This window comes from Dendrobates tinctorius, unplaced genomic scaffold (genome assembly GCF_039654945.1).
Source record: "Dendrobates tinctorius isolate UK_male_01 unplaced genomic scaffold, ASM3965494v1 ptg000084l, whole genome shotgun sequence".
Lineage (NCBI taxonomy): Eukaryota > Metazoa > Chordata > Amphibia > Anura > Dendrobatidae > Dendrobates > Dendrobates tinctorius.
In genome coordinates, this window is record NW_027361752.1 from 49,538,733 (window position 1) to 49,565,336 (window position 26,604).

General features: G+C 40.6%; 1 protein-coding gene across 4 annotated transcripts in view; it reads right to left on the bottom strand.

Moving 5' to 3' along the window:
- Positions 1–5,109: 5,109 nt before the first annotated feature.
- ERG (ETS transcription factor ERG) overlaps positions 5,110–26,604 on the bottom strand; it is a 296,084-nt gene continuing 274,589 nt past the window's right edge. For 3 of the 4 annotated variants that reach the window (XM_073584678.1, XM_073584679.1, XM_073584677.1), the window contains 6 exons: positions 22,953–23,033; positions 21,193–21,264; positions 15,887–15,946; positions 14,367–14,420; positions 14,058–14,105; positions 5,110–11,413 (listed from right to left, as the gene is read on the bottom strand). In XM_073584678.1, the coding sequence (XP_073440779.1) occupies positions 10,893–11,413; positions 14,058–14,105; positions 14,367–14,420; positions 15,887–15,946; positions 21,193–21,264; positions 22,953–23,033 (836 nt within the window). In that variant the 3' untranslated portion in view covers positions 5,110–10,892. The remainder of the gene's footprint in view (positions 11,414–14,057; positions 14,106–14,366; positions 14,421–15,886; positions 15,947–21,192; positions 21,265–22,952; positions 23,034–26,604) is intronic. The other variant, XM_073584680.1, reaches the window with a different exon arrangement.

The window sequence follows — 26,604 nt, forward strand, 5'->3', positions numbered from 1 at the left end:
TAACCATGATCAGGCGCCTCCACTAAGGGAGGGAGGCCTGATATAGACGACGCTGTGCCCCCATTGGTCCGGCGGGGCTGCCGGGTCAGGGCACCGCCGGAGATAGGATCAGGAGAAATGAGTCTGCCGCGACCCACGGCGCATGCGCAGGGCCTGCAATGACATCACAGGCCGCGGGCCGGTCAGAGGAAGACGCCGAGGCCGGAGGGAACGAGGCTGCAGCAAGCGGTAAGTATGAGCGCGCGTGACGGGGGACCCGGTGAGGTGCGCGGCAGGAAGGCGGGGGACCATGACAGGGACCGTGACAACAAGATGTGGATGAGAAAACTCATCATGGGGTTTGGACAAGAAGAAGAAAAGAAGGAGAACAACTCCAGAGACGACGCCATCTATAAGGTGCCTAGATGTAAATATTATTTGTGTTACTGACTAATTCTCATGTTTTTATTTGTTAGGATCAGTAAAGGGATTCTCCAGGTTTGTGCTGAGTCTGCAGTCATTCTATGTGACTGCAGACTTCTGAATTCTCACAGTGCTTACTGAACGCTGTCAGGATTCTCTCATGCCGGTAATTTACATACATGCGGTCACGTGCTGACTAGACATGCGTGGCCTCACTCAATGAAAATGAACAGAGCGAGGCCGGGCACGTCTAGTCGGAATGTGGCCAGAAGTATATAAATCACATGCTTGTGCTGACATGACCGTGTACTCTTGCCACCGGTATGGGAGAATCCTAAAAGTGTGCAGTGCATTCTTTGTGAGAATTCAGAAGCTGCAATGTCAGGATTCAGCTCTGCAGGTTCCAAGAGTCATCACATGGACACTTCACTCATATGCGATTTTCATACTTATGGTCCTGTGACAACGAACTTCTCTTCTGCTTCTCTCAGTTTTTCACTGAACATTGAGTGCATTAAGAAGAGCAGCTCGTCGGTACATGACTAAGTGTGCAAATCGCATGTGTACTTTGGGGGGGGGGAGGGGGGCACTGAACTGAATTCTTGCCCCGGGTGCCAGAAAGCCTAGATACACACCTCTGGTAAATTTGGGTGATAACATGAAGAAAGGTTTCTGTATTCCTCCTGGGGTACGACCAAGGACATAGATGTGCTTGGTAAAAGAGGGATAACTTGGAGAAAAGTTCCTTTATTCTTTTCTGGATGCTCGTAGATGGAAATATTACAGTATCAGGCTGTAGTCTTTCTTCTTGTTGCCACTTATCAGTGCCTCCAGGGAAGGAAACAGGAACTCTTCTTCATGTTATCCCTTTTTTGGCAATCACATTCTACTATTATTATGTCTCTCCTTGTTCAGACTCCAGTGCACCAGGGGGAATGCAGGAACTTTTCTTCATGGTATCATGCTCTCTGATTTTTTCCAAAATGAGTAAGAAGAAGTTCATTTTTTTATCTTACCTCCTGCACCTAAATAGCCCATTAGTTGAATCTTTAGTTTGTTTTTTTTTATCAGTAGTTGGATTACAGAAATATAGAAGCTGATACACCAACGTGTTTACTCTAGTTCTGTGACGCAAAACAATTTGAAAAGTTAACAGTGCAAAGTTTGGTCAAAAATGTTGCTACTTTTGGAGTTTTCATGCGAGTCCTGGCCAGCCCCTTCAAAATGGGTGGAGCTATGGCAGGATGGGGATGTGGCAACTCCTGGCCATCTAATTCATGACAAGCTGTGGTGTTCATTAGCAAGAAATCTTACTCCAGTCCTTGAATAGAGTAAGATTTGTGGTGAGGCACATGGAGCCACATGGCTCTTGTCAGATGTTCCTGATTTATTAAGAGGTGTACGGCTCTGCCTCATCAAGATCGGCAGGATCAACTTGGGTCTTGTTGAATTGGAGTCACAGCCTCTCTAGTTCAGACGATTTAGAGAAGATACGTGCTCACAGACAAGGACAGAAGTAACATGTATGATCTCTGTACATCTTGTACTTTTACTTTTTTGTAGCTGTGGGTCTCAGATTCTGTTTGGGACAGACAACTTTATCTCAGTTATTCATTTTTATGCATTTTATTTTCCAAGTGCTACATTATTGATCCAATATTGCATGAAGGTTCCATTCACTGTAAAACGCTGATTCTATCAGGAATTGATTGCCCACAATTGATACCGGGGCACCAGATCATGATAAGGAGAAGCATAAAGGAACCGGTGATGTTGTTTCTGCAGTATGATCTGTGGACATTACTGTGTGCAGACAGAGAAGATGAGAAAAATGATATACAGGTTTAGAGATTCACTATAATTTGTATACGAGTAGACTGAGCGATCCCGCTGAGTGATTGACAGGTATCTCTGCATGCACAGTCACACAAGGAGAACTGTCAATCGCTGAGCAGTCCCGCCCACTGGACTAGGACTGCCTACTTGACTCCTATCAATTTAAACACCGGGTATTTCAAGAAATAAATAAAGCTTTACTGAAATGTTTGCCATGTTTATTAATCTGATCAGCTTCTCCTGTTCTATAACTTCCTTCCTGCAAGTCAGAAGCCAATTCCATCATGACAGGTTCTCTTTATATTGAAGAAATTATTACCATCATCATAGTCTATGTCCATGCTCCTTCTCCTTATTCAGGCTCTTCTTCTCAGTTTGTGTGGCTATTATCAGATGATTTATTTTCAAACCATGGTCCTCCAGATCCTTGCAGTGTAATAATTAGTCTGAGCTTTGAACAAGCAGAGCTGCAGTGTAAAGCATAGATGATAGATAGAATAGCTAGATGATAGATAGATAGATAGATAGATAGATAGATAGATACTGTGGGTATGGAAAATATTCAGATCCCTTTAAATTTTTCACTCTTTGTTTCATTGCAGCCATTTGGTAAAATCAAAAAAGTTAATTTTTTTCTCATTACTGTACACTCTGCACCGCATCTTGACTGAAAAAAGCAGAAATGCAGAACATTTTTATAAATTTATTAAAAAAGAAAAAGTGAAATATAACATGGTCATAAGTATTCAGACCCTTTGCTCAGTATTGAGGAGAAGCATCTTTTGAGCTAGTGAAGCCATGAGTCTTGGGAATGATGCCACAAGTTTTTCACCCCTGGATTTGGGTATCCTCTCCCATTCTTCCTTGCAGATCCTCTCCCGTTCCGTCAGGTTGGATGGTGAACATTGGTGGACAGCCATTTTCAGGTCTCTCCAGAGATGCTCAATTGGGTTTCGGTCAGGGCTCTGGCTGGGCCAGTCAAGAATTGTCACAGAGTTGTTCTGAAGCCACGCCTTTGTTATTTTAGCTGTGTGCTTAGGGTCATTGTCTTATTGGAAGGTGAACCTTTGGCCAAGTCTGAGGTCCAGAGCACTCTGGAAGAGATGTTCATCCAGAACATCTCTGTACTTGGCCGCATTCATGTTTCCTTCAATTGCAACCAGTCATCCTGTCCCTGCAGCTGAAAAACCCCCCCATAGCATGATGCTGCCACCACCATGTTTCACTGTTGGGATTGTATTGGGCAGGTGATGAGCAGTGCCTGGTTTTCTCCACACATACCGCTTAGAATTATCACCAAAAAGTCATATCTTTGTCTCATCAGACCAGAGAATCTTATTTCTCATAGTCTGGGAGTCCTTCATGTGTTTTTCTATGCGGGCTTTCATATGTCTGTCACTGAGGAGAGGCTTCCGTCAGGCCACGCTGCCATAAAGGCCCGACTGGTGGAGGGCTGCAGTGATAGTTGACTTTGTGGAACTTTCTCTCATCTCCCTACTGCATCTGTGGAGCTCAGCCACAGTGATCTTCAGTTTCTTCTTTACCTCTCTCACCAAGGCTCTTCTCCCACGATTGCTCACTTTGGCTGGACAGCCAGGTCTAGGAAGACTTCTGGTGGCCCCGAATTTCTTCCATTTCAGGATTATGGAGGCCACTGTGATCTTAGGAACCTTGAGTCCTGCAGAAATTCTTTAGTAACCTTGGCCAGATGTGTGCCGTGCCACAATTCTGTCTCTGAGCTTCTTGGCCAGTTCCTTTGACCTCATGATTCTCATTTGGTCTGACATGCACTGTGAGCTGTGAGGTCTTATATAGACAGGTGTGCGCCTTTACAAATCAAGTCCTATCAGTTTAATTAAACACAGCTGGACTCCAATGATGGAGTAGAACCATCTCAAGGAGGATCACAAGATGGACAGCATGTGACTTAAATATGAGTGTCTGAGCAAAGGGTCTAAATACTTATGACCATGTGATATTTTGTTTTTTTCTTTTCTTTTTTACTAAATTTGCAAAAATTTCTACATTTCTGTTATTTTTTCAGTGAAGATGGGGTGCAGAGTGTACATTAATGAGAAAAAAAAATGAACTTTTTTGAATTTACCAAATGGCTGCAATGAAACAAAGAGTAAACAATTTAAAAGGGTCTGAATACTTTCCATACCCACTGTAGATAATAGATAGATAATAGTGATGAGCGAGTATACTCGTTACTTGGGTTTTCCAAAGCATGCTCGGGTGTCCTCCAAGTATTTTGGCGTGCTCGGAGATTTAGTTTGCGTTGACGCAACTGCATGATTTTCGTCTGCTAGACAGCCTGAATACATGTGAGGAATGCCTGTTTGTTAGGGAATCCCCACATGTATTCAGGCTGTACAGCAGCAGAAAATCATGCAGTTGCGTCAACACAAACCAAATCTCCGAGTACACCAAAATACTCAGAGGACACCGAGCAACGAGTATACTCGCTCATTACTAATAGATAATACATAGATAATAGATAGATGATAGACAGATAATAGATGGATAGATAATAGATTAATGATAGATAGATAGATAGATAATATAGATAGATAATAGATAAATGACAGATAGATACTAAATGGATAATAGATGATAGACAATACATAGATAATAGCTAGAAGATAGCTAGATAATAGATAGATGATAGATAGATAGATAGAAAGATAGATAGATAATAGATAAATGATAGAGAGAGAGATAGATAATAGATGGATAATAGATGAGACAATACATAGATAATAGACAGATAAATGATAGATAATAGACAGATAATTGATAGATACATTTACAATCACACAGAGTTCAGATTCACCACTGTATAAAGTAAAACACGTGGGGCTCCTTGCGGTTGTTTGACGATTTTATTGGTTTAGATAATGGAATTACTTAAATAATAATTAGTACTGCTGCTTTAGACAAAGTTTTTTGTTTTTCATTCTTTGAAAACATCTAAGAAGCTGCCGTAACTGCAACAAATCTCCGATTAGTGTTAGGTTTTGGTTAAGACTTTTAACTAAACCTTGTTACATAGTACATACAAATGTAGTGGTCCATAAAACAGAGAAGGTACAAACTGGTATAAGGTCAGTACACAGCCACCACATTTACAATCCAGGAAAAAAATGCAGTTGGCCGCAGCACAGTTTATTTTTCCATTGAACCCACCTAACGCACTTATGAGTTACTGATGGCTGGGGCCTGATTCGTGACATGACCTCAGTCTGGGCATCCATGGTTCCCCTGACACATCGGAGATCAGTGGCGCTCTGTGCTGAGTGGTGCAGATACTCGGTATCATAATATCCCAACGAGGAGGTTATCCATGACCCGTGATGTGATACTATAAAAGTTCTCATGTCATATTAAGATTTTATGAATATATCTAAAATGTTAAATCATGGCAGGTGGTGGCCAAGCCATGGTCATGGTGTAGGTCTTGGTACACCAGCTATGGAGTCATGCATAACCCCTGTTATGGGTTATGATGGGTGGACGACCTGGTGACAAACCAAACCTCTCTTAACTGCATAGAGTACATATACCTTGGGACGTTTTCGCCACCAAGACACACAACAGCACTGCCAATCTTGACTGAAGGGGTATTTTTGAAGGCTAGTGATGGTATATATAAGAACGGATGATGTATCAATGGGTCCGTCTATATCAATGCATTCATAATGGGTCCATCTATTATCAATGCATTCATGGGTGCATAGTTGTGAAATTTTATGACATTGGTCAAGAATCAAGATACCTCCAATCACATAATTAGAGTGAGTTTCGAGGAACCTTGGAGGTTTGGAAAAGGCTTCCATGAAGTTTCCTTATCCATGGATGCGTATGGAACCTTCTAACCACCACCATCAGATGAGCCATTGACCATCGTCACCATCTTGGTCTCCCCGTGTCCCACAAAAAGAGTTGTATGAAAAAACATATTGAAAAAAATCTCTGCTACCGGGCGCCATTTTTTTCATTATTGTAAATGCTCTTTACTGTGTCTGGATCAAAGGCACAAGTTCTAGAAATACAATGCATCTGCATGGAGGTTTTATTTTATGCCAAGTGTAGGAGAAGATGGGAACATCTGGGTGGCAAAGGAAGGAATCGGTGTCAATAATGGGATATATTTTGGGCTGACTGTTGGTTAAAGCCAATATAAGATTGTCCTCAGTAAAACAGCGCCACCCTTGCCCAAAGGTTGTGTCTGGTTTTGCGGTTCACCCTGAATCAAGCTGAGATACAATACCAGATGCATCAAATGAAAAATACTGTCGCCTTTTTAAAACCTGAAAAATCCATTAAGACAAACATACATATAAACATTATATAAAAATTTGTATGGCTTTGTATTTTCAAAGTCGTTACCCCTTATGATTAGGGAGATCACTGAATCGGGGGGGGGGATTTGTGCCCCTTCCTTCTATGATGCAAACAGGTCAGTCAACAGATCTTCAAAGAGTCATTTATTCTGATCTAGCTAAAAAAACCATTTCCAAATACCTCATTAAGGAGTTCTGAGTTAATAAAGCCGGGGGTGTTCCATTTATGACCTTTAATTCTATGTCAGAGCAGAGAGCACCTAAACAGAACATCTCCATAGTCTGGAGGACCCAGCATGTTTGCGCATTACCTGCCTAGCCTGTTAAGTTCTATTGAAGCAGTGTAATGCCTCATTTCTCCTGTGGTGGCACTGCAGGGAAATTAAATGCTTGCTTCTGAGTTCCCGATCAGATTTAATCACCGGAGGTCTCAGCAGTGAGACCATCCCATTAAAAAGCTTAGCTTTAAAAGGGTGATCCAAACATGAGATCCCATGAGCGATTATAGGAATGAAGATTTAAATAGGGTAAATACATTTTTTTTAAGTGCTTTTCTAAAAAAAAGTCTGTTTTTAAGGGAAAATGATCCACTGTTTATCATCAATGGCATTGATTTATCAATTGAATTTCAATTTTGTATCAATTTATTATAATCTAACAGAAGCCTACATGTCCATAGAAATCTATATATATATTCCTCTATAGTGTCCTCCTGTATAAAATTTATCTACTAGGGGCACAATAATTATTGTGAGGTTTTATTTGGTACCTCTCCTACTTGCATAATTAATTATGATTATGGTCTATGAAACCAAAATAAATAAATTGGTATCCTTCCTACATTTTTTGACTCACTGTATAGACACAGTATAACCTGCCGATGATCCTCCTGGTCCCCTACTTTGTGTAAATCTACACGTAGATATTTGGCTCAATACATCATTTGTGATTTATTGAAGTGACTTTTCTTTTTTTTGGCTTGTTGTATTCGCTGATGTTGTTTGCACCAAATTCTTCAAAATGTGGTTCAGGAATTTGGCACCAAATAAAAAAAATGCTTTTATTTTTGTCTTTAAATAATTTTTGTGACTTTTTAGCACCAAAAGAAGAAAATCTATTAAAAAGTAAGGGAATTTCAATTAGGTTTCTCAACAAGTTTTCACCTAATTGAAAACTCGTTGAGAAACCTTACTCCGAGGCAGCAAAAAAAAAAGGGCAACATTGGGTAAAGTCACATTTCATAAATCTGTCTAAAGCATCTGACATCAGCAAAGTTGTTGATGAAAAAATAAAAAAAAGAGTTAAAAAAGAAAAAACAACTTGGCCTGGAATGGATCAGGGGAAATTATACTGAATTTGCCGGCTGTGCGTGGTCATGCCTATGTCCAGCTATGCTCTCCACATTTTTAAAGAAAGTTGGCCGAGGTGGTCAAGACCAGGGTAAAAAAAACCAATGGTAAAAAAAAAAAGGGTGACTGTAACATTTTAGTTTTACATTAGAATTCTGGTAAAAACCGTATGATCAATTAAGGCCATAGTGTCAGGTTCTCCATCTAGCGCTGTCTACATGAAGCTAGTTGGACTACTTGATTTCAACATGACCAATCAATGACCTAAGAAGTATGGGGGCCTCCTGATTGCCCACAACTGGTAGATGTTTTGGACAATGAGGGAACGGGAATGTTGATTTCAAAAGGCCCGATTCTTTGGTCGAATGGGAGATAAGTCGTAAGTTGAGAAGATTCAAAATGAGTGATGAGGACTCAACAGAGTGAGGACTATGTTCTTAGGGGAACCAGGAGGATCTACTGACCTGATCTGAAAAATAGTGGACAAACAAGGTGCTACCATCTGGATGATAAGTGACTATATGCATCAACCACCAGCAAAAACAGTTGACGGCACAGGGTTAGCACAGGGCACTTTCATTCTGAGAAGAGCTTGTTCGGTTGGGACATCACCTTTGTTGACTGTAAGTTCTTCTTGCTCGTTAATTGTATCTAAAGTTCTTTGGTCGAATGGGAGATAAGTCGTAAGTTGAGAAGATTCAAAATGAGTGAGGAGGACTCAACAGAGTGAGAAGGACTATGCTCTTAGGGGAACCAGGAGGATCTACTGACCTGATCTGAAAAATAGTGGAAAAACAAGGTGGTACTATCTGGATGATAAGTGACTGTATGCATCGACCACCAGCAAAAACAGTTGATGGCACAGGGTTAGCACAGGGCACTTTCATTCTGAGAAGAGCTTGTCCAGTTGGGACATCACCTTTGTTGACTGTAAGTTCTTCTTGTTCGTAAATTGTATCTAAAATTGGAGGCACCAAAATTGGTATTGGAATGGAAATTTTTACTATCCATATCTACAGTAGATCACTAGATCATAATCCTTAATCCACTACTGACCTATGATGTGAGATGTTCAAGGATCGGCTGTATCACAGAGGAAATAATTAATCAAATTGGGGAAAAATTTTGCCTCGTTGAAGAATGTTTATCATTTCTGGCTATTCACAATTACCACGTTTTTTGGCAGATATTTACAATGTGAGACACAAAGCATTGATTTCCAGTTTCATGTAAGTTTTTTGGGAGGGTCGTAAAGTACCAATTGTGATTCCACAGATACACTTTTAAGAGAATTGAGGTTGGTCAGATATGAAAATAAAAAGGTAAAAAGAAAAAAAATGCACACTACTATCTAAATCTGGTCTGCCATGCTAGGCCAAGCTTATTGTATTGCATACAAAGTTCATCCTAAGTACTAAACGTCATACTGTAAACATTAAGCATACAGAGTTTAAATCCAAGGCCACAATGTTTTTGTCATTTTTTTTTTTTCTTTTTAAATGTCCCCTTTCTTTTATGTTCTTTGGTTTGGCCGAGCTCAACTCGTAGTGTATAAATGCATAAGTTACATATAATTATATAAAAATGAAAAATACCATTGACTTGTATACTTCAACCTGACGAGCGCACAGCGTTCGCGACTCAAATAAAAACTGGCAACTGCTCATAAAAAAGTTAAAAAAAAAAAAACAAAACAAAAAAATACCAAAACCGTAGAGTTCTGATTGTAAAAAATAAGGGAGCTTCATTTATATTCAACCAAATCTCCCTTTACTAAAATAAAGCATTGAGTATAAATTTCACCCTGAGAGCACTGGCAGTGAAACAGGAAGAGGGCCTCTATGGCGTTTCACCAAATTTGTTTAAAATCATCAGTGCCATGTTAAATTTTATAGATGTTGCCTATGTCGACGTGTTAAGTCAAGCAACTGTAGTACAGCATCCGTGAACAGTATCAAAATTGTTATCAAAATTCTGCATTTCTATACGAATATTAATAGGAACCTACTTGGCCCAAGTAAATGGTACATACGGGTATATTTTTGAAAAAAAATAAAAAATTCCTTCATTTACATTTAGCCATGGCATCTGTACTGAAACTGTAGGGTGTAGTATACCATATGAACAAATTAGGTCCTGCATTTTCCTTTAAATATCAGATAATTCCAGTTTTAAGTCATTAAAGATAACTATTCGAATTTACACGCATTATCATCATCTCGTTTTGTTTTTTCTTTATGGATATAAGAGGTCTTCTCCAATAACACTGGTCGTAGTAAAATATAATACTGATAAAAAATCTCTCGAGCAAGTCATAAAAATAATTTGTTAGTTCGTCGTATAGTTTTGGGTCCACCATCAACCTGTTTTAAAATTTTTTTTTCCTTTCTTTACGTTCCGATCTTCCTTCTATGGTTTCATCAAAACCTTCTAGCCTTTAATGCTTCCTTCCGAACACTTTCTTTAGTTCTTCCATAATGGCTCAATCAATCTTTTGGATTCATCAAGGAATGTATGAAGTCTTCACAGTTATTCCAACGGTTCCTTTCTTTTTTCCACCCATCGAGTGAAAATTTTACCAAAATTTTAGCCATGATATTGCGTCATTGTCGTGTGTTCATCTTTTAAATACAGGTAGTTTCTTTGTACGCCCTTGTAGTCCCTGTGGGTTTTTTTGTTTTATACACTTTTTGAAACTATTCTTTTGGGCCATTTATTCAAAGGCCTCCGCTACGAAAGCCCAAAACTCATATTGGTCCAATGCGCCGATGTCGTCATATATTACAACATTAGCATGTGAACTTCGTTAGTAATACTCTCTTCATTGCTAATCTCTACAATGTTTTTTTTTTTTATGCGGCCAACCTCCGTTTGGCACAGGTAACACATTATAATCTCCTTTCAGAGTCGTTTGAAAATTATAATCCACAGTGATTTTTTTTTCCCAAATTGAAAAAAATTAGTAGTAATTTGCAAGATGAGACGCCATATGGCTAGCTGGAAGTCGGCTGTTAGCATAGATACTCCCGGGTGGTGAATTCCAGTAGGGGTTTGGAGCTGCAAAAAAACTGGATGATGTCACAGGAAGAGTTGGTGGATGGGGAGCAACAAAGTTCATCTTTTGTGGGTGGGCATGGTAAGAGCCCATGTATGGAAGTTCAGAAGGGTACTTGTACATTGAGGACTCTGGTGGATGAGGCTGAAGAGCTTGGGCGATACCATGAAAGTCAAACTTGTAGGCATAGCGCTTGCCATGGACTTTAGTCATAATGTTCTTGTCATAGTAGTAACGGAGTGCTCGGCTCAGCTTGTCGTAGTTCATGTTGGGTTTGCTCTTTCTTTCGCCCCAACGTCTGGCCACCTCATCTGGGTCCGTCATCTTAAATTCACCATTGGTTCCCTCCCAAGTAATACAGTTAGAGTTAGAACTATCAGAAAGAAGTTCTAGGAGGAATTGCCATAGTTGGATTTGACCACTTCCTAAAAAGACCATGGTGGAATAATAAGGGAAAAGAAAAATATTAGTCCTGAGATATAACATACCTGACCCGCCCCAAAACTCATATAATATCATATAATCAGGCTTAAGGGGCGATATCGCTAGCAATATCACTAAAGAGTCACAGATTTTGTGATGCAGCAGCGATATTGCTAGCGATATCGCTACATGTGATACTTACCTCCGACCGGCTCCCCCGCTGGTTATCACTGATCGCGCGAGATCGGCCTGGTCCATTTCTCATCGTTGGCTTCCTGCTGGCGCCGACGAGCGAGCCATGGACGCAGGCGGAAGACGGACACCCTCGCCGCGTCTGAAAGGTAAGTGCGACCGCCGACCGCAGCTGCATCGCTGGTGAGATCTGCCTGTGTGACAGCTCACTAGCGACCATTTAGCATTGCACCAGCAATCCTGACCGGGTCGTATCATGGTCGGGATTGCTGGTGCATCGCTAAATGTAAAAGGGCCTTTAGACTGGTCCACAGCGGAACCAGAGAATCCTCCAGTAGGCCCCAGTGAGAGAGTGCTAATGAGTACTGCTGAAGAATCAATGTTGCTGTTGGGCTTTTCCCCGGACACATGATCTGCCAAGCAGACTTTGTGTCTTCAGTGAAAAGGTGATAACTTGCTGATTAGTGGGGGTCCAACCGCTGGACCTCCAAATGATCCCTACAATGGTGCTCTGAATGGAGCGGTAGCTGACAATGCACACCAACACTCCATCTGTTCTCTAAGGGACTGCTGGAAAAAAAAGTTGAGCAATATTCAGCTTTAGAAAAAAGATGGAGCGGTGGTGAGCATGTCCAACCACCACTTCATTCAGACGAGGCTTTACACAGACCCGTTCTCAGGAACGGTTGGAGATCCAATCGATCATCAAGTTAACACCTATCCACAGAATAGATGATTAATTCTAAAGATGGGAATAACCTAAAGACACCCCGTGAAGATGCCAAGCTCATCGTGTGGGGCAAGAAAGTATTGAGTAGATAGAAGGACAACAGTAAAGGAGCTGTCTACCCAAAACGGTGGGAGAATTTTTCATCAAGGCTTTATTTTTTATTTTCATTTCAGCTGAGCAATTAAAAATGGATGCAGAAATATACACACCCCATTTAAGGAATGAAAGCGTGTTTACTGATAAAATGGAAAAACGACACGTGTGTGTGTAAATGGGCGACGCTTGAAAAAAGCGATGGCGAGCAGAAGAGTTAAGCAATCAGCTCGGCCCTCTTAATCTCTGTTAATCACGCGCAGATGACAGCTGGTTTCGCTTTATGAAATACCAGCTCCTTTCAAGTTGTCATAACAGGTTAAAGTTCCATCTGATGTAAATTAGCGACTGCCGCGTTTCAGCACATTGAATATATTTATTGCTTCGTTCTAATAGGAATCTTCAATACTGCAGTTAATAAAAGTCTTTTAATGCAGATAATACTGATTTTTTTTCAGACCCCCCGGGGGTCTTAAACTCAAGGGCGTCTAAGGTCACGGATGAAAGATCTTTCTTTTGTGATAAGTACGTTTACATATCTATATACCTTACCTATTGATATATTTATAAAGATATATATAAACACCTAAAGGGCTATTCCCATCCATCTTCATACATGGGTTTGCTGGATAATGCTTTTAGAAACAAGCACTTTTGCCATTTACTGCTTATTAAAATTTCTAGCCGTTCTTGAGATATTAAGACTTTTATTTACAGCCTTTGTTGCCTTGGAGACCGACCACCTCTGCTGTTTAGCTTGTAAGCACTGTGTTCAAGCTGGCGGGGATTAGAAAGTAACAACGCTCTTTCGACTAATCCTGGCCATCTTCAAAGCAGTACCACAAGCTCAATAGAAAAGAGCTTGTAAATACTGCGCATGTTCTAATGTGTAGCAGCGGTGGTCTGTTTCCAAGGCAACAAACTGTAAAAAAAAAAAAAAAAAAAGAAAGAAAAGTGTTAATATCTCTGTAACGGCTGAAAATTTTAATAAGCAGTAAATTGCAAAATTGCTTGTCTTTACAAGAGCTAAATATCAATATCCACATCTGAAGAATGGAAATAACCCTTTAATTTATATAAGGGATGTCCTGGAAGACCCTATAATAAAGGTCTATCTTCAGTGAGAACCAAAAGGACCCCAAGACCTACATTTTGGGGCATAGTGTTTTTCTTACTTTTTGTATAGTCTATATCTGAAGCTTTTTTTGTGAGTAAATTTGTAGATTTTAGGATAAATATAATTTAAACCCTAATTGTTAAGATTTTTTTAATATTTTTTTTTATTGATTGAATGCATGGTGAAAAGAAATCGCTAAATAATTTTTTTTTTTTTTTCTTTAATTTTGTTTGTTCTGTTTACCTAAACTTTATTGTACAAATCTACAATAAGTATACCGAATATGTACGGTAAAAAATAAATTTGTACTTAAAAAAATTTAAAAAGAAATTACAAAAATGTGTATTTTTTTACTTTTAAAATAGAAAGTAGACTAACTTAAACTATGTGGTGGTCCGCGATTAACACCGGGTGCACATATTATATGTAAGCTATTCTGCAACATACATTTTAGACAGTTTTGATAAATTAGGCCCACAATATATTTTTTTTTTTCAATTTTTTTTTTTTTTACCTGGATTTGCAAGTCGACTGCTCGTTGGGCCAAGGATCTGATAAGGATCTATAATGATAAAAGGAAACAATGAACAGCTGCGGTAATATACATTCTGTCTTCAGAAATGATCAATAACAGAAAAAAAAAAAAAAAGAATTAAGTTCCAAAAAGGTGCAAAAATTAATGGCGGTCCTTGGGTCTCATTTTTATCATACTTCTAATTTCAAATATTTAATAAATATTTCATATGTGAACGGAATATGGGGTCCATTGAAAGGACACGACCAGCGTCAATGCGGAACTTTTAGGATTTTGGCTTCTACATACCTAGTTGTGGCCTGGGATCCTCTGTTTTGGGCACCACAGAAGGCGGCTGAGAGGCTGAAATAAATTAATTTTTAACGTTAGTTTACTCCAATAATTGCATAATCATTAAAGATTAAGGAGCATGGAGAAAAACTGACTCCTAAGAAAGGTACGTCTGTTAGGGTAGGTTTTCCCATCTACAGAGGTCGCCTTTGCGTTGGTGGCACATGGACTCGCACAATTTGGTCAAACTCTATCGTAAAGCATCTCCTTTTATACGCATAGTCTATACAGCAGTTACGCAGCTCACAATTCATGTTGTAGTTCACTTCAATATAGCTGTTTCACAGTTTTTCAGACACGGATTTTAGCACACAATATGCACTAAAATCCGCATGACATATGATCTTCGTGAACATCTTGTTTCCCTTGTGTTGCGGTTTCTGTGTATATTAGGAAACTTATCTTATTATTGGAAAGTAGCATCTTTCTTTCCTAGATTGCGCACTCCTTGGTACATTTATCTATTGTGAACCAGAAAATATTACACAAGGAGTAGGGAGAGGAGGGGTGTGCAGCTGCAGAATATCCGCCTTAGTGGTTTAGTGAAACAGAATAAGAGGGGGAAAGTCTAATTGGCTGAGAACAGATAACGCACCTGTGACCTCACTCCAGACGGAACGACCTAGTGTATAAAAAACGTGTAGATCGTAAAGCCGGAGGACACTACCGATTGCAATCTAGTAATCTACAGCTGTTTAAAGTATTTAGAGTAAAGAGCCACAATTAGTAATAGCTTTCCTTTTTTCTTATTTAAATGCATACATTTTTTGGCTGAAAGCAATTTTTGTAATTGCGTTTTATTAAAAATTTTGCAGCATTTGCTATAAAATAAGACAAATAAGTTGAAATTTTTTTGAAGCCCAATTACAAAAATGATTTTTTTCTTCAATAAAATCAATCTTTTATTAGAAGGAGATTATTACTACAGGACTAGATTACCTTTATGCATTATCTGCAGTTTATTTTTTACTTTTTAGTTCAGGATATTTGTGTTTTTGGCTTTTCGTTTTCTCAGGACTAGATGTCTGTTGCCTCCTAGTCCTCCTGCTCTGCATAACCCCGCTCCACCACTGATTAGCAGCTTTCTGTCTATGCACAGTATACACAGAAAGTTGCCAATTAATGGCGTGGGCGGGGTTATAGAGGGCTCAGCATTTGAGCTCTGCTAGATTTGCATAAGCGAAAACAGGGATTATATGAAAATTACAGCAAGCAGCGCACTAAGTGATACATCTTTGGAATCAGGGTCTCGGTCCCTACATCATGCTGCTCTCAGAATACATAGCAAAAACCTGCTGACAGGTTCCCTTTAATAGAGAGAACCTTAATCCCCACCATTTCACTTTTATGAAAGAGTGATCCATAGTGATCGAGGCATCACGAAGGGGTGAGGCTTCTTTTGCCTTCGATCATCAAGATAAAAGTTCCATAAAATGTATCAACTGAGTATGAATTATGAAGATGCGAGCACCACTCACCTTTAGACTGGGGTGCAGGGTGATTTGGCCATGAAGATCTTCTTGGCTCATAGGCTAAATCTGTAAAAGGGTATATTTATAATTTTACAAATCTATTACCCAAAATAAGGATCCATCAAATTCTAAAATCGAAACGTTAGCCCCCAAACATAGTAATTTGGTGCAATTGGAAGCTTGTGGGCCCCAACACAAAATCTCTAACAGGGACCCCAACCATCACAGGTGTTTATTAATGGCAATAATGTTTTCCTATGGGCCAAATGGGACTTTTTGGGACACCTGGGCTCCAGGGCCTGGGTGCGATTGCAACCCCTGCACCTATTATAGTTAGGGCAGGGCGGACACTGACAGCTTGGGGCCCCTGTGCAAGAAATGTGTCTGCCCCCCCCACCCCCGATACGCTGCTTATGAAGAGGGTAATCTGGCAATGGGACCCCAGAAGCCTCGGGCTCCAAGAAACAAGCCAGATCGCCCTCATTATTACTGCCCTGCAAGCAGGGGCATACAACGCAATCACAGGGCTACATAGCAAAAGTTCTATTTGGGCCCCCACACATCTAAAAAATATATATATTTAATAATAATAATAATTTTTATTTATATAGCGCCAACATATTTCCGCAGCACTTTACAATTAAGCGGGGACATGTACAGACAATAAATTCAATACAAGTTAAGACAATTTAAACAGTGACATTAGGAGTGAGGTCCCTGCTCGCAAGCTGACACTCTACAAGGAAATAGGGGGGAGGGCACAGTAGGTGAAAAGTGCTTGTTATTTCCGGTCTAGCAATTATAATAAATAGGGATTTTCATATAAAGCTGCATGATCCGGTCATCAGCCCGTGTGTTTAAGTGCAATAGTCAAGTATCAAGTGCAGTTATCGTGTGCATGGAGGGTATGGAGGAGACAGATGAATAGTAGGGTGCAGATTCAGAATAATATTTGGAAGGAGGGAACAGGGCAAAGTTAGTGTACTGAGTAGTTGATGTGGTAGGCTTGTTTGAAGAGATGGGTTTTCCAAGCGTGCTTGAATGGGTCGGGGCTAGGTATCAGTCTGATCGTCTGGGGAAGTGCATTCCAGAGAGCTGGCGCAGCACGAGAGAAGTCTTGGAGACCGACGTGCAAGGTTCGGATTACGGTGGATTTATATTTCTTCATTGAGATGGAGATATATATTGTATGTGTGTGGTATATATATATATATATATATACATATACATATAAAAAAGGGCAGCACTACCAAAATTATACAATTGGTGCAAAACCTATTCAGCAGTGTCCAAACAACCGAGTTAATAAAATAAAAAAAATAGGCAGCACTCCAAATTAAATGTGAAAAAAGTGGATGCTTTACTGATCCTCAGGTGGTGACGTTTCAAAGGTGACCCGTCTTTATCAAGGCTTTTTTTTATTATATATATATATATATATATATATATATATATACACAGTCATATGTTAACGTTTGGGCACCCCTATTAATGTTAACCTTCTTTCTTTATAACAGTTTTGGTTTTTGCAACAGCTATTTCAGTTTCATATATCTAATAACTGATGGACTCAGTTATATTTCTGGATTCAAATGAGGTTTATTGTACTAACAGAAAATGTGCAATCTGCATTTTAACAAAATTTGACTGGTGCAAAAGTATGGGCACCCTTATCATTTTCTTTATTTGAACACTCCTAACTACTTTTTACTGACTTCCTGAAACACTAAATTGGTTTTGTAACCTCATTGAGCTTTGAACTTCATAGCCAGGTGTATCAAATCATGAGAAAAGGTATTTAAGGTGGCCACTTGCAAGTAGTTCTCCTATTTGATTCTCCTATGAAGAGTGGCATCATGGGCTCCTCAAAACAACTCTCAAATGATCTGAAAACAAAGATTATTCAACATAGCTTTTCAGGGGAAGGATACAAAAAGTTGTCTCAGAGATTTAACCTGTCAGTTTCCACTGTGAGGAACATAGTAAGGAAATGGAAGAACACAGGTACAGTTCTTGTTAAGCCAAGAAAAATATCAGAAAGGCAGAGAAGAAGAATGGTGAGAACAGTCAAGGACAATCCACAGACCACCTCCAAAGACCTGGAGCATCATCTTGCTGCAGATGGTGTCACTGTGCATCGGTCAACAATACAGCGCACTTTGCACAAGGAGAAGCTGTATGGGAGAGTGATGCGAAAGAAGCCGTTTCTGCAAGCACGCCACAAACACAGTCGCCTGAGGTAGGCAAAAGCACATTTGGACAAACCAGTTACATTTTGGAAGAAGGTCCTGTGGACTGAGGAAACAAAGATTGAGTTGTTTGGTTGTACAAAAAGGCGTTATGCATGGAGGCTAAAAAACACAGCATTCCAAGAAAAACACTTGCTACCCACAGTAAAATTTGGTGGAGGTTCCATCATGCTTTGGGGCTGTGTGGCCAATGCCGGCACCGGGAATCTTGTTAAAGTTGAGGGTCGCATGGATTCAACTCAGTATCAGCAGATTCTTGACAATAATGTGCAAGAATCAGTGACGAAGTTGAAGTTACGCAGGGGATGGATATTTCAGCAAGACAATGATCCAAAACACCGCTCCAAATCTACTCAGGCATTCATGCAGAGGAACAATTACAATGTTCTGGAATGGCCATCCCAGTCCCCAGACCTGAATATCATTGAACATCTGTGGGATGATTTGAAGCGGGCTGTCCATGCTCGGCGACCATCAAACTTAACTGAACTGGAACTGTTTTGTAAACAGGAATGGTCACAAATACCTTCATCCAGGATCCAGGAACTCATTAATAGCTACAGGAAGCGACTAGAGGCTGTTATTTTTGCAAAAGGAGGATCTACGAAATATTAATGTCACTTTTAAGTTGAGGTGCCCATACTTTTGCACCGGTCAAATTTTGTTAAAATGCAGATTGCACATTTTCTGTTAGTACAATAAACCTCATTTGAATCCAGAAATATAACTGAGTCCATTAGTCATTAGATATATGAAACTGAAATAGCTGTTGCAAAAACCAAAATTGTTATAAAGAAAAAAGGTTAACATTAATAGGGGTGCCCAAACTTTAACATATGACTGTATATATATATATATATATATATCCGTTAGGATTGCTTCTGCTGGTTCCAGCGCAGTCAGACTTGCAGTCAGGTGGCAACTAGTGTCAGCTGTCAGTGAATATAACGCATGACAGCAAGTGTGCAAGCGCCTCCTCGGAGTTGTGTGGTAACTGCTGGAACCGGCAGAGCCCGACCATGTATATATTATGTTATATTATATGTCTGGTGTCTGTATCATCTGGTATCTGCTCTATTCATTGTCTACAGAACGGATAGAAATAGCCGAGCGCAGCACTCAGCAGCTCTATAGATAATGAGGAGAGCAGAGGCTGAGCATGCACAACTCTGCTTCATCCAGGATGAGACTGCAGACTCCTGTTCTCAGAATCTCTGTGGGGCCCAGTGGTCGAGTCCTCAGTGATCAGCAAGTTATCCTTGATCAGATGGATCACACATACATCGTACATATACAATACATACATACACACATACACCGTACATACTTATATAGTACATACTGTACATACACACATACACCGTACATACACGTACCGTACATACACACACTTTTATACATATATAGTATACACATACTGTACACACTTATACATACACATATACACACAGATGTACAGACACATACATACACAGACATAGATACCCACATATACTTTACATAGATACACACATACAAACACATAGATACACATATACATATACTGTACATACATACACACACATACATACACAGATGTACACACACATAAATAGATACACACACATATTGTACACACATACTGTACACACACATAGATACACACATACATGCACCATACATACATCCACACAGACAGAGGCACACATACATACACATAGATACACACATACATACATAGATATACTGCACAGACATACACACACACATACACACACATACATATACCATACATACATACACACACATACTAAGTTATGACCTCAGGTGTTCAGATGAGCCCTGGAGGAGGTTGGCCACATTATGCAGAGATCAGCTGGAGAGGGCTGCAGAACCCACTGTGGTGGATGGGTACACAGAGCAGAGAGAACTGATATCAGCCCCCTACTACTGCCGTGCTGTCCCGTGCAGTGAGCCTCCTCCCCCGACCTCTTCTTTGTAATGCTGCAGCCTGCTGGAAATAGAACAGTGGAGGGAGCGGAAGAACCCCTGTAAAGCCCCCTTTACATTTAGCGTTGCACCAGCGATTCCGACAACAATACGACCCGGTCAGGATCGCTGGTGCATCACTAAATGGTCACTAGTGAGCTGCCAAACAGGCAGATCTCACAGCGACGTAGCGACGCAGCAGCGGTCGTTACTTACCTTTCAGACGCGGCGATCATAACGTCCTCCCGCCCGCGTCCACACGTCGCTCGTCGGCGCCAGCAGGAAGCCCAGCAGGAAGCGGCTGACGAGAAATGGACGTGGACGATCTCGCACGATCAGCGATAGCCAGCGGGGGAGCCGGTTGTAGGTAAGTATCACACATAGTGATATCACTAGCAATATCGCTGCTGCGTCACAAAATCGGTGACGCTTTAGCGATATTGCTAGCGATATCGCTATGTGTAAAGCCCCCTTAAGTCTTGCTCTTTCACCACTGTTGTCCCCTGTGTGCTGTGCAGCATGATTACGGGAGGGAGTAAGAGGGGCCCAATGCTGCATGACACAGAGTTCCTCTCAGCCCCGCCCATAATCTTTACTCAGTGGTCCCATAGCAGCTGCATACTGTTCCGCTATGGGCAGTACGCCCCTGCCTGCAGGGGCCCCCCTCTACCTTCGGGCCCCGATGCAGTTGCACCAGTAGCACCGGCGGTATGTCCGCCCCTGAGTTACGCCCTGGCCCATACGATATATTAATACCCACTCCCCTGTTTCTTGTGATCTCTGTTGATTATTAACAACTGAGTGGAGTTATCAAAAATATATTGGCCAAAAAAATGAATCCTGTGCCCTACACTACTATCAATGGAAATGTCCAGTAAAGATCAAAAATAAGGGTTTGGCAACAATTTGTACCTTGAGTCAACCATAAAGGACAATGAGACCTAGATATAGAAAAATTAAAATGAAAAAAAAATTGTCCATTTTTTAATATTTCATTCTTTCAGGTCTCCTGATGTATATTTACAGAAACATAAAAAATATAATATATTTTATACAATCTATATAATTTTATATAATATAAAATGTAATAAATACCTGGCCTGTTTGTGATTCTTTGAGTTGCTTCTGGGTAAACAGATGTGTTTGGAAATATAAAACTTGCACCTCCTATAGGAAATTAGGACAATACTAAAATAAGCCACTCGCCTCCTTAAAGGTTCAAGTAAATGACTTTACATGAGTTAAAGGGAGTTTCTCGGCCCAAACTGACAGTATAAACTAAGCCCTTGAGCTTGCAAGGAATATCCCCCCCCAATAAAAATTGCACCTTTAGTATTCTAATCTCTGCCTCCTTTCTAAAGAAACTGAATTTTAATCAAATATTCTAATTACTGTGTTTGGTGCACCCTGAGTGTGACCAAGATGCTCTGTACACTGCTCTCTACACTGGATTTGCATGTCCCGCCTACCTCACTTGTGATTGGCTCTGGCTTGCCTGAAACAAGAGCTGACTGCAGAGAAATCTCAGGCAAGCCAATCACCAGCGAGTGGGGCGTGATATGCCCAGCAAGTAGGCAGGGCACTGTACTGAGCCCTTTTGTCACACCCAGGGTGCACCATAGCTGATTACAATTGATTTTCGGCAGAAAGGAGACAGCTATTAAAGCACTAAAAGTTTGATTTTTACAGGGGCTATATCTCTTCCCCCAGTTTACTTACTGTCAGTTTGCGCTCACAGACTTGCTTTAAATTTATGTTTTACCTGATTACTACTAATTGTGATAAATCATTCATCAAACACAAGGAGGATATTTCCCTACTTCTATTTTTTTCTTGACAAGTTAGAGAAAAATCACAGACGAGGCATCAGTAAAATTTAATACAAGTTGGAAAAATTATTTCTGGTCTAATAACTGGGACAAGTCTGCATTTCTATTTATCTACTAATCAGGCACTTTGGGAATTGCAAAAAAAAAAACTTCTTTAATTGGGGTTTTACTGGGATTTCAATATTGATGGCCCATTTGGGAGCATATTGATTTGCAGGACTCTGGTCAGTTGATCCTCCAGAGCCCTGTGATCATCCACTTACTTGCTGGCACTCTTCTGATCAGTAGGATCAAAGCGACGTCATACTGCAATGATGACTTTGTGCCTGGCCTACAATTTAAAAGAGGCGTTGACAATTCCGGTAGGCACAATGTGGTTGACAGTGGTTCTATTCGGTGGTTACGGACTACTGACCAGGGTCCTATAAATGGATTCACTCTACTATGCAGCCTATCCTCTAAATAGGTCATTAATAGCCGATCAATGGGGGTCCTACTTCCAGTATCTCCACCGATCAGATGATTGGAGGGGATGTAGCAAACTAGAAAAGGCACAGCTCCATATATAGTATTGTGGCTATGAACGGTACTGCAAGGTCTTGCTCATTTACACAGCTACAGTACCATGCACAGGCAGTACACAATGCAAGGAGCTATGTAACTTCCAAGCCTTTCAATAAACTGATCTATGGAAGGATAGGCCATCAATTTTAACATTTATACCATTTACTTATAGATATCTAAAAACAAGGAAAAAAATTCTCACTCTAGGACATGGATGCAATAGCCCTGGTGACCGACTATGAACTCCAGTAATCCTAATGCATGGCACAGATACAGACACAAACGCAAGCAAGCAACCAGTAGAAAGAATGTATCGGTCTGGGAAATGCATTTTTAGTATGGATTCTCTCTTAAAATTAGGATGAAATCAGAACGAATTCATGACATTGGAAACTGCGACAGAAGAGCAGGACAATATAGATTTGATAACCCAACTCGCAGATCTATCAATGTATTTATTACCTGTGTTTCTAGCATGCATTAATTGTGGCGAGTTTTGTAAGGCCTTATCAACATCATCTGAAGTCAAATGTGGAAGAGGAGCTGCAAAACAAAACAAAGCAACACCAAATTGAAAAAAAAAAAAAGAAAAAATGAAGAGGTCCTTAAAGAAAACCTGTTACCGGGTCAAAAGTGGCCAGATTTTGTTCTTATTTTAATCCTACTGCTCCCCTGAATACGAGTCCATAGACATGGGCCTTTTTATTTAGCGCTAATTTTTAAGAATTTTACAAGGGGGCGTGACTCACAGGTTAATTATGCGGAGCGGTCTAACGACACGCCCTTGGGCATCTCATGAGACACGCCTCCGAGCTTCCGGTGAGCCACACCGCCTTGGTATAGACCATAAAAATTAGCCCTAAATAAATAAAAAAGGCTGTATTTCTGGAACCGTACCGCAGAGTTAACAAAAAAAAAAAAATAAAAACAAATATTCAGAGGAGCAGCAGGAACAAAATAAATGCAAAAACTGGAAACTTTTGACCAGGTGATCATCAGGTTCTCTTTAAGCTAAAAAAAAAAAAAAATTTATTAGGATCTTTTTTAGGAACATTTTTTGAGAGTAAAACATTACTATATAATAATTAACATACCGTAGTTTGAAATCTGAAAATATTTTACCTGTGCATAAAATATTTTATAGAGAAGAGTCTTATATAATATCTAAATATGTTCAAATTTGCAATAATAATAATGATAATACTAGAATTAATCAAATATATAACTTATTTTACATCACTTTTTTCCGCACCTTTTTTTCCATTTTTTTATTCTCTTTTTATCTATACTTCCGTTTTTCTCGTATTTATAATTATTTTATCAATAAGAATTATTAGTTAAACCAAATATTATAGATTATTACGATTGATTTTCTGACCATCTCAAATTAGATATTAATTATTAATCATTATTTATATTGTGAGATAATACTAATTTTATTCATTTTTAAACAGGTTGCTTAATCTTTGCAAAAGGATTAAAATTGAAAAAGTGCCCCGAGCGCCTTCCAGCTGCCTCTGCTTGCAGCGTTGGAAAGTGTACAGTTTGGGCTGGTGGTTTTTTTCGTGCCGCTGGTCCGGACTGTCAATCATCAGGAGCACATCACTCCCTGGCAAACAGGAAGCTGGGAGTTAAAGGAACGGTGCCCGCCTAAAGAAGGACAATTACAAAACCCTTTTAAACACATCCAGATTTTCATTTATCCATAATATTACCATTGTAATTTCTTTAAAAAATGTCTAAAAAAAATGACTTATATTTTTGAGGACTTATGCGCACTACCTTAGTATCATTTGCTATAAACTGTACTTTGTATAAAGCCTTAAAGGGTTAAATCTGTCACCAGATTTCACAATTCAATGGATGAATTTAAATTAATGTCTTACACCTGATGAGGCTGGTGTAATTACTTTAAAAAAAAAATAGTTGTAAATATGTATTCCTGATATTAAAATGAGCATTTTATGAGTCCAGCTGGAGCCAGAGCCAGACTCTTAAAATTGCCCATTTTAATATCAGGCAGGAATACTTTCAAATATGATTCTACAGCCACACGGAGAATGATTTTCAATGTAAGTACACCAGCTTCATTAGGTCTAAGGCTAGTTTCACACTAGCACTTTTGAGCGCAGCGACGGCCTGCGCACGGCCGCCGCTAAGCCCTGCCCCCTGTCGCGCCTCCGCCGGTAGCTCCGCCTACCGGCGCATGATGCTGCATGCGTCCTGCGTCCCCTATCTTTATCACTGGGGGCGCAGGCCGTTGGTTTGGTTGCGCTCGGCGCACTGTCAAAATGGCTGCAGTTTGGTTGCGCTCGGCGCACTGTCAAAATGGCGCATGCGCCGCCAAACGCATGCTGCGCACGGCCTGCGCCCCCAGTGACAAAGATAGGAGACGCAGGACGCATGCAGCGTCATGCGCCGGTAGGCGGAGCCCTACCGGCGGAGGCGCAACAGGGGGCGGGGCTTAGCGGCGGCCGTGCGCAGGCCGTCGCTGCGCTCAAAAGCGCTAGTGTGAAACTAGCCTAAGAGATCGGTTTGTCTGTGTGAGTAGATGGTATTGTCAGATCCCCTTTAATGCACCCATATTAGTCTGTGGACGCACATCAAACTGAAATGTTTTGCGGCGCAGAGACCCGTCAGGTCCCTGCACTGCAATACATGCTGCCGGCAGATGGTGTCGGCGTGCAAGTCACCGGGGGCACGCGGCAGCAACATCATGCACTGCCTGCCGCTGGCAGGCTGAAGTCCACTCCCGGGTTCTGTTCAGGCTATGGAAGAGGATGCCACATGGCTTGGAAGCAGGGGAAGATCAGTAGAATCTTTTTTTCTTAATTTGTGGAGGAGAGACACAAAATAGGGACATTATTACTGGAAGGGACCGAGGACGGGAGACATTATATCATTATATCAGAATGGGTGACATACTGTATATTACTGGAAGGGGCCCAGGATGGTGGAAATTATACCATGAAGGAGACCAGGATAGAGGATATTATACCAGGATGGGCAACATTATTGCTGAAAGGGACCCTGGATAGAGGACATTATACCAGAAAAAGGACAACAATGGAAGACATTATACCTGGATGGGGCCCAGGATGGTGTACATTATTATGGAAAGGGGCCAGGATGGAGGACATTATAACCAGGAGGGCCAGTATGGGGGACATTATTATAGGAAGGGGCCAGGTTGGGGGACATTATTGTAGAAAGGGGCCAGGATGGAGGACATTATAACAGGAAGGGGCCAGGATGGGGGACATTATTATAGGAAGGGGCCAGGATGGAGGACATTATTATAGAAAGGGGCCAGGATGGAGGACATTATCACAGGAAGGGGCCAGGTTAGGGGACATTATTATAGGAAGGGGCCAGGATGGAGGACATTATTATAGAAAGGGGCCAGAATGTAGGACATTATAACAGGAAGGGGCCAGGATGGGGGACATTATTATAGGAAGGGGCCAGGATGGAGGACATTATCACAGGAAGGGGCCAGGTTGGGGGACATTATTATAGGAAGGAGCCAGGATGGAGGACATTATTAAAGAAAGGGGACAGGATGGAGGACATTATATCAGGAAGGGGCCAGGATGGAGGACATTATCACAGGAAGGGGCCAGGATGGGGGACATTATTATAGGAAGGAGCCAGGATGGGGGAAATTATTATAGGAAGGGGCCAGGATGGGGACATTATAACAGGAAGGGGCAAGGATGGGGTACATTATTATAGGAAGGGGCCAGGATGGGGGACATTATTATAGGAAGGGGCCAGGATGGGGTACATTATTATAGGAAGGGGTCACAGTATAGAGGACATTGTTACACGAGAGGGCAATCATGTATGTCTTCACATGATCTAGAATGCTACCGGGGTCCATTGGACTCTAGTTACACCACTGCACTTCACATATACTGTACCTTCCAATATCCTTTAAAGGGCAGCTAAGTTTTTGTCTTTTAGATTTCATCTGAATATTAAAGACAATGATAGGTGAAAATGTCTCCATGATATGGTGCTGCATATAGCGATACTTGCACTCCGGCTATAAGGTATAGCTTTGCTTTGTGTATAATATCTAAATCAGAATTGTACAGCTTTAATGTTTTGA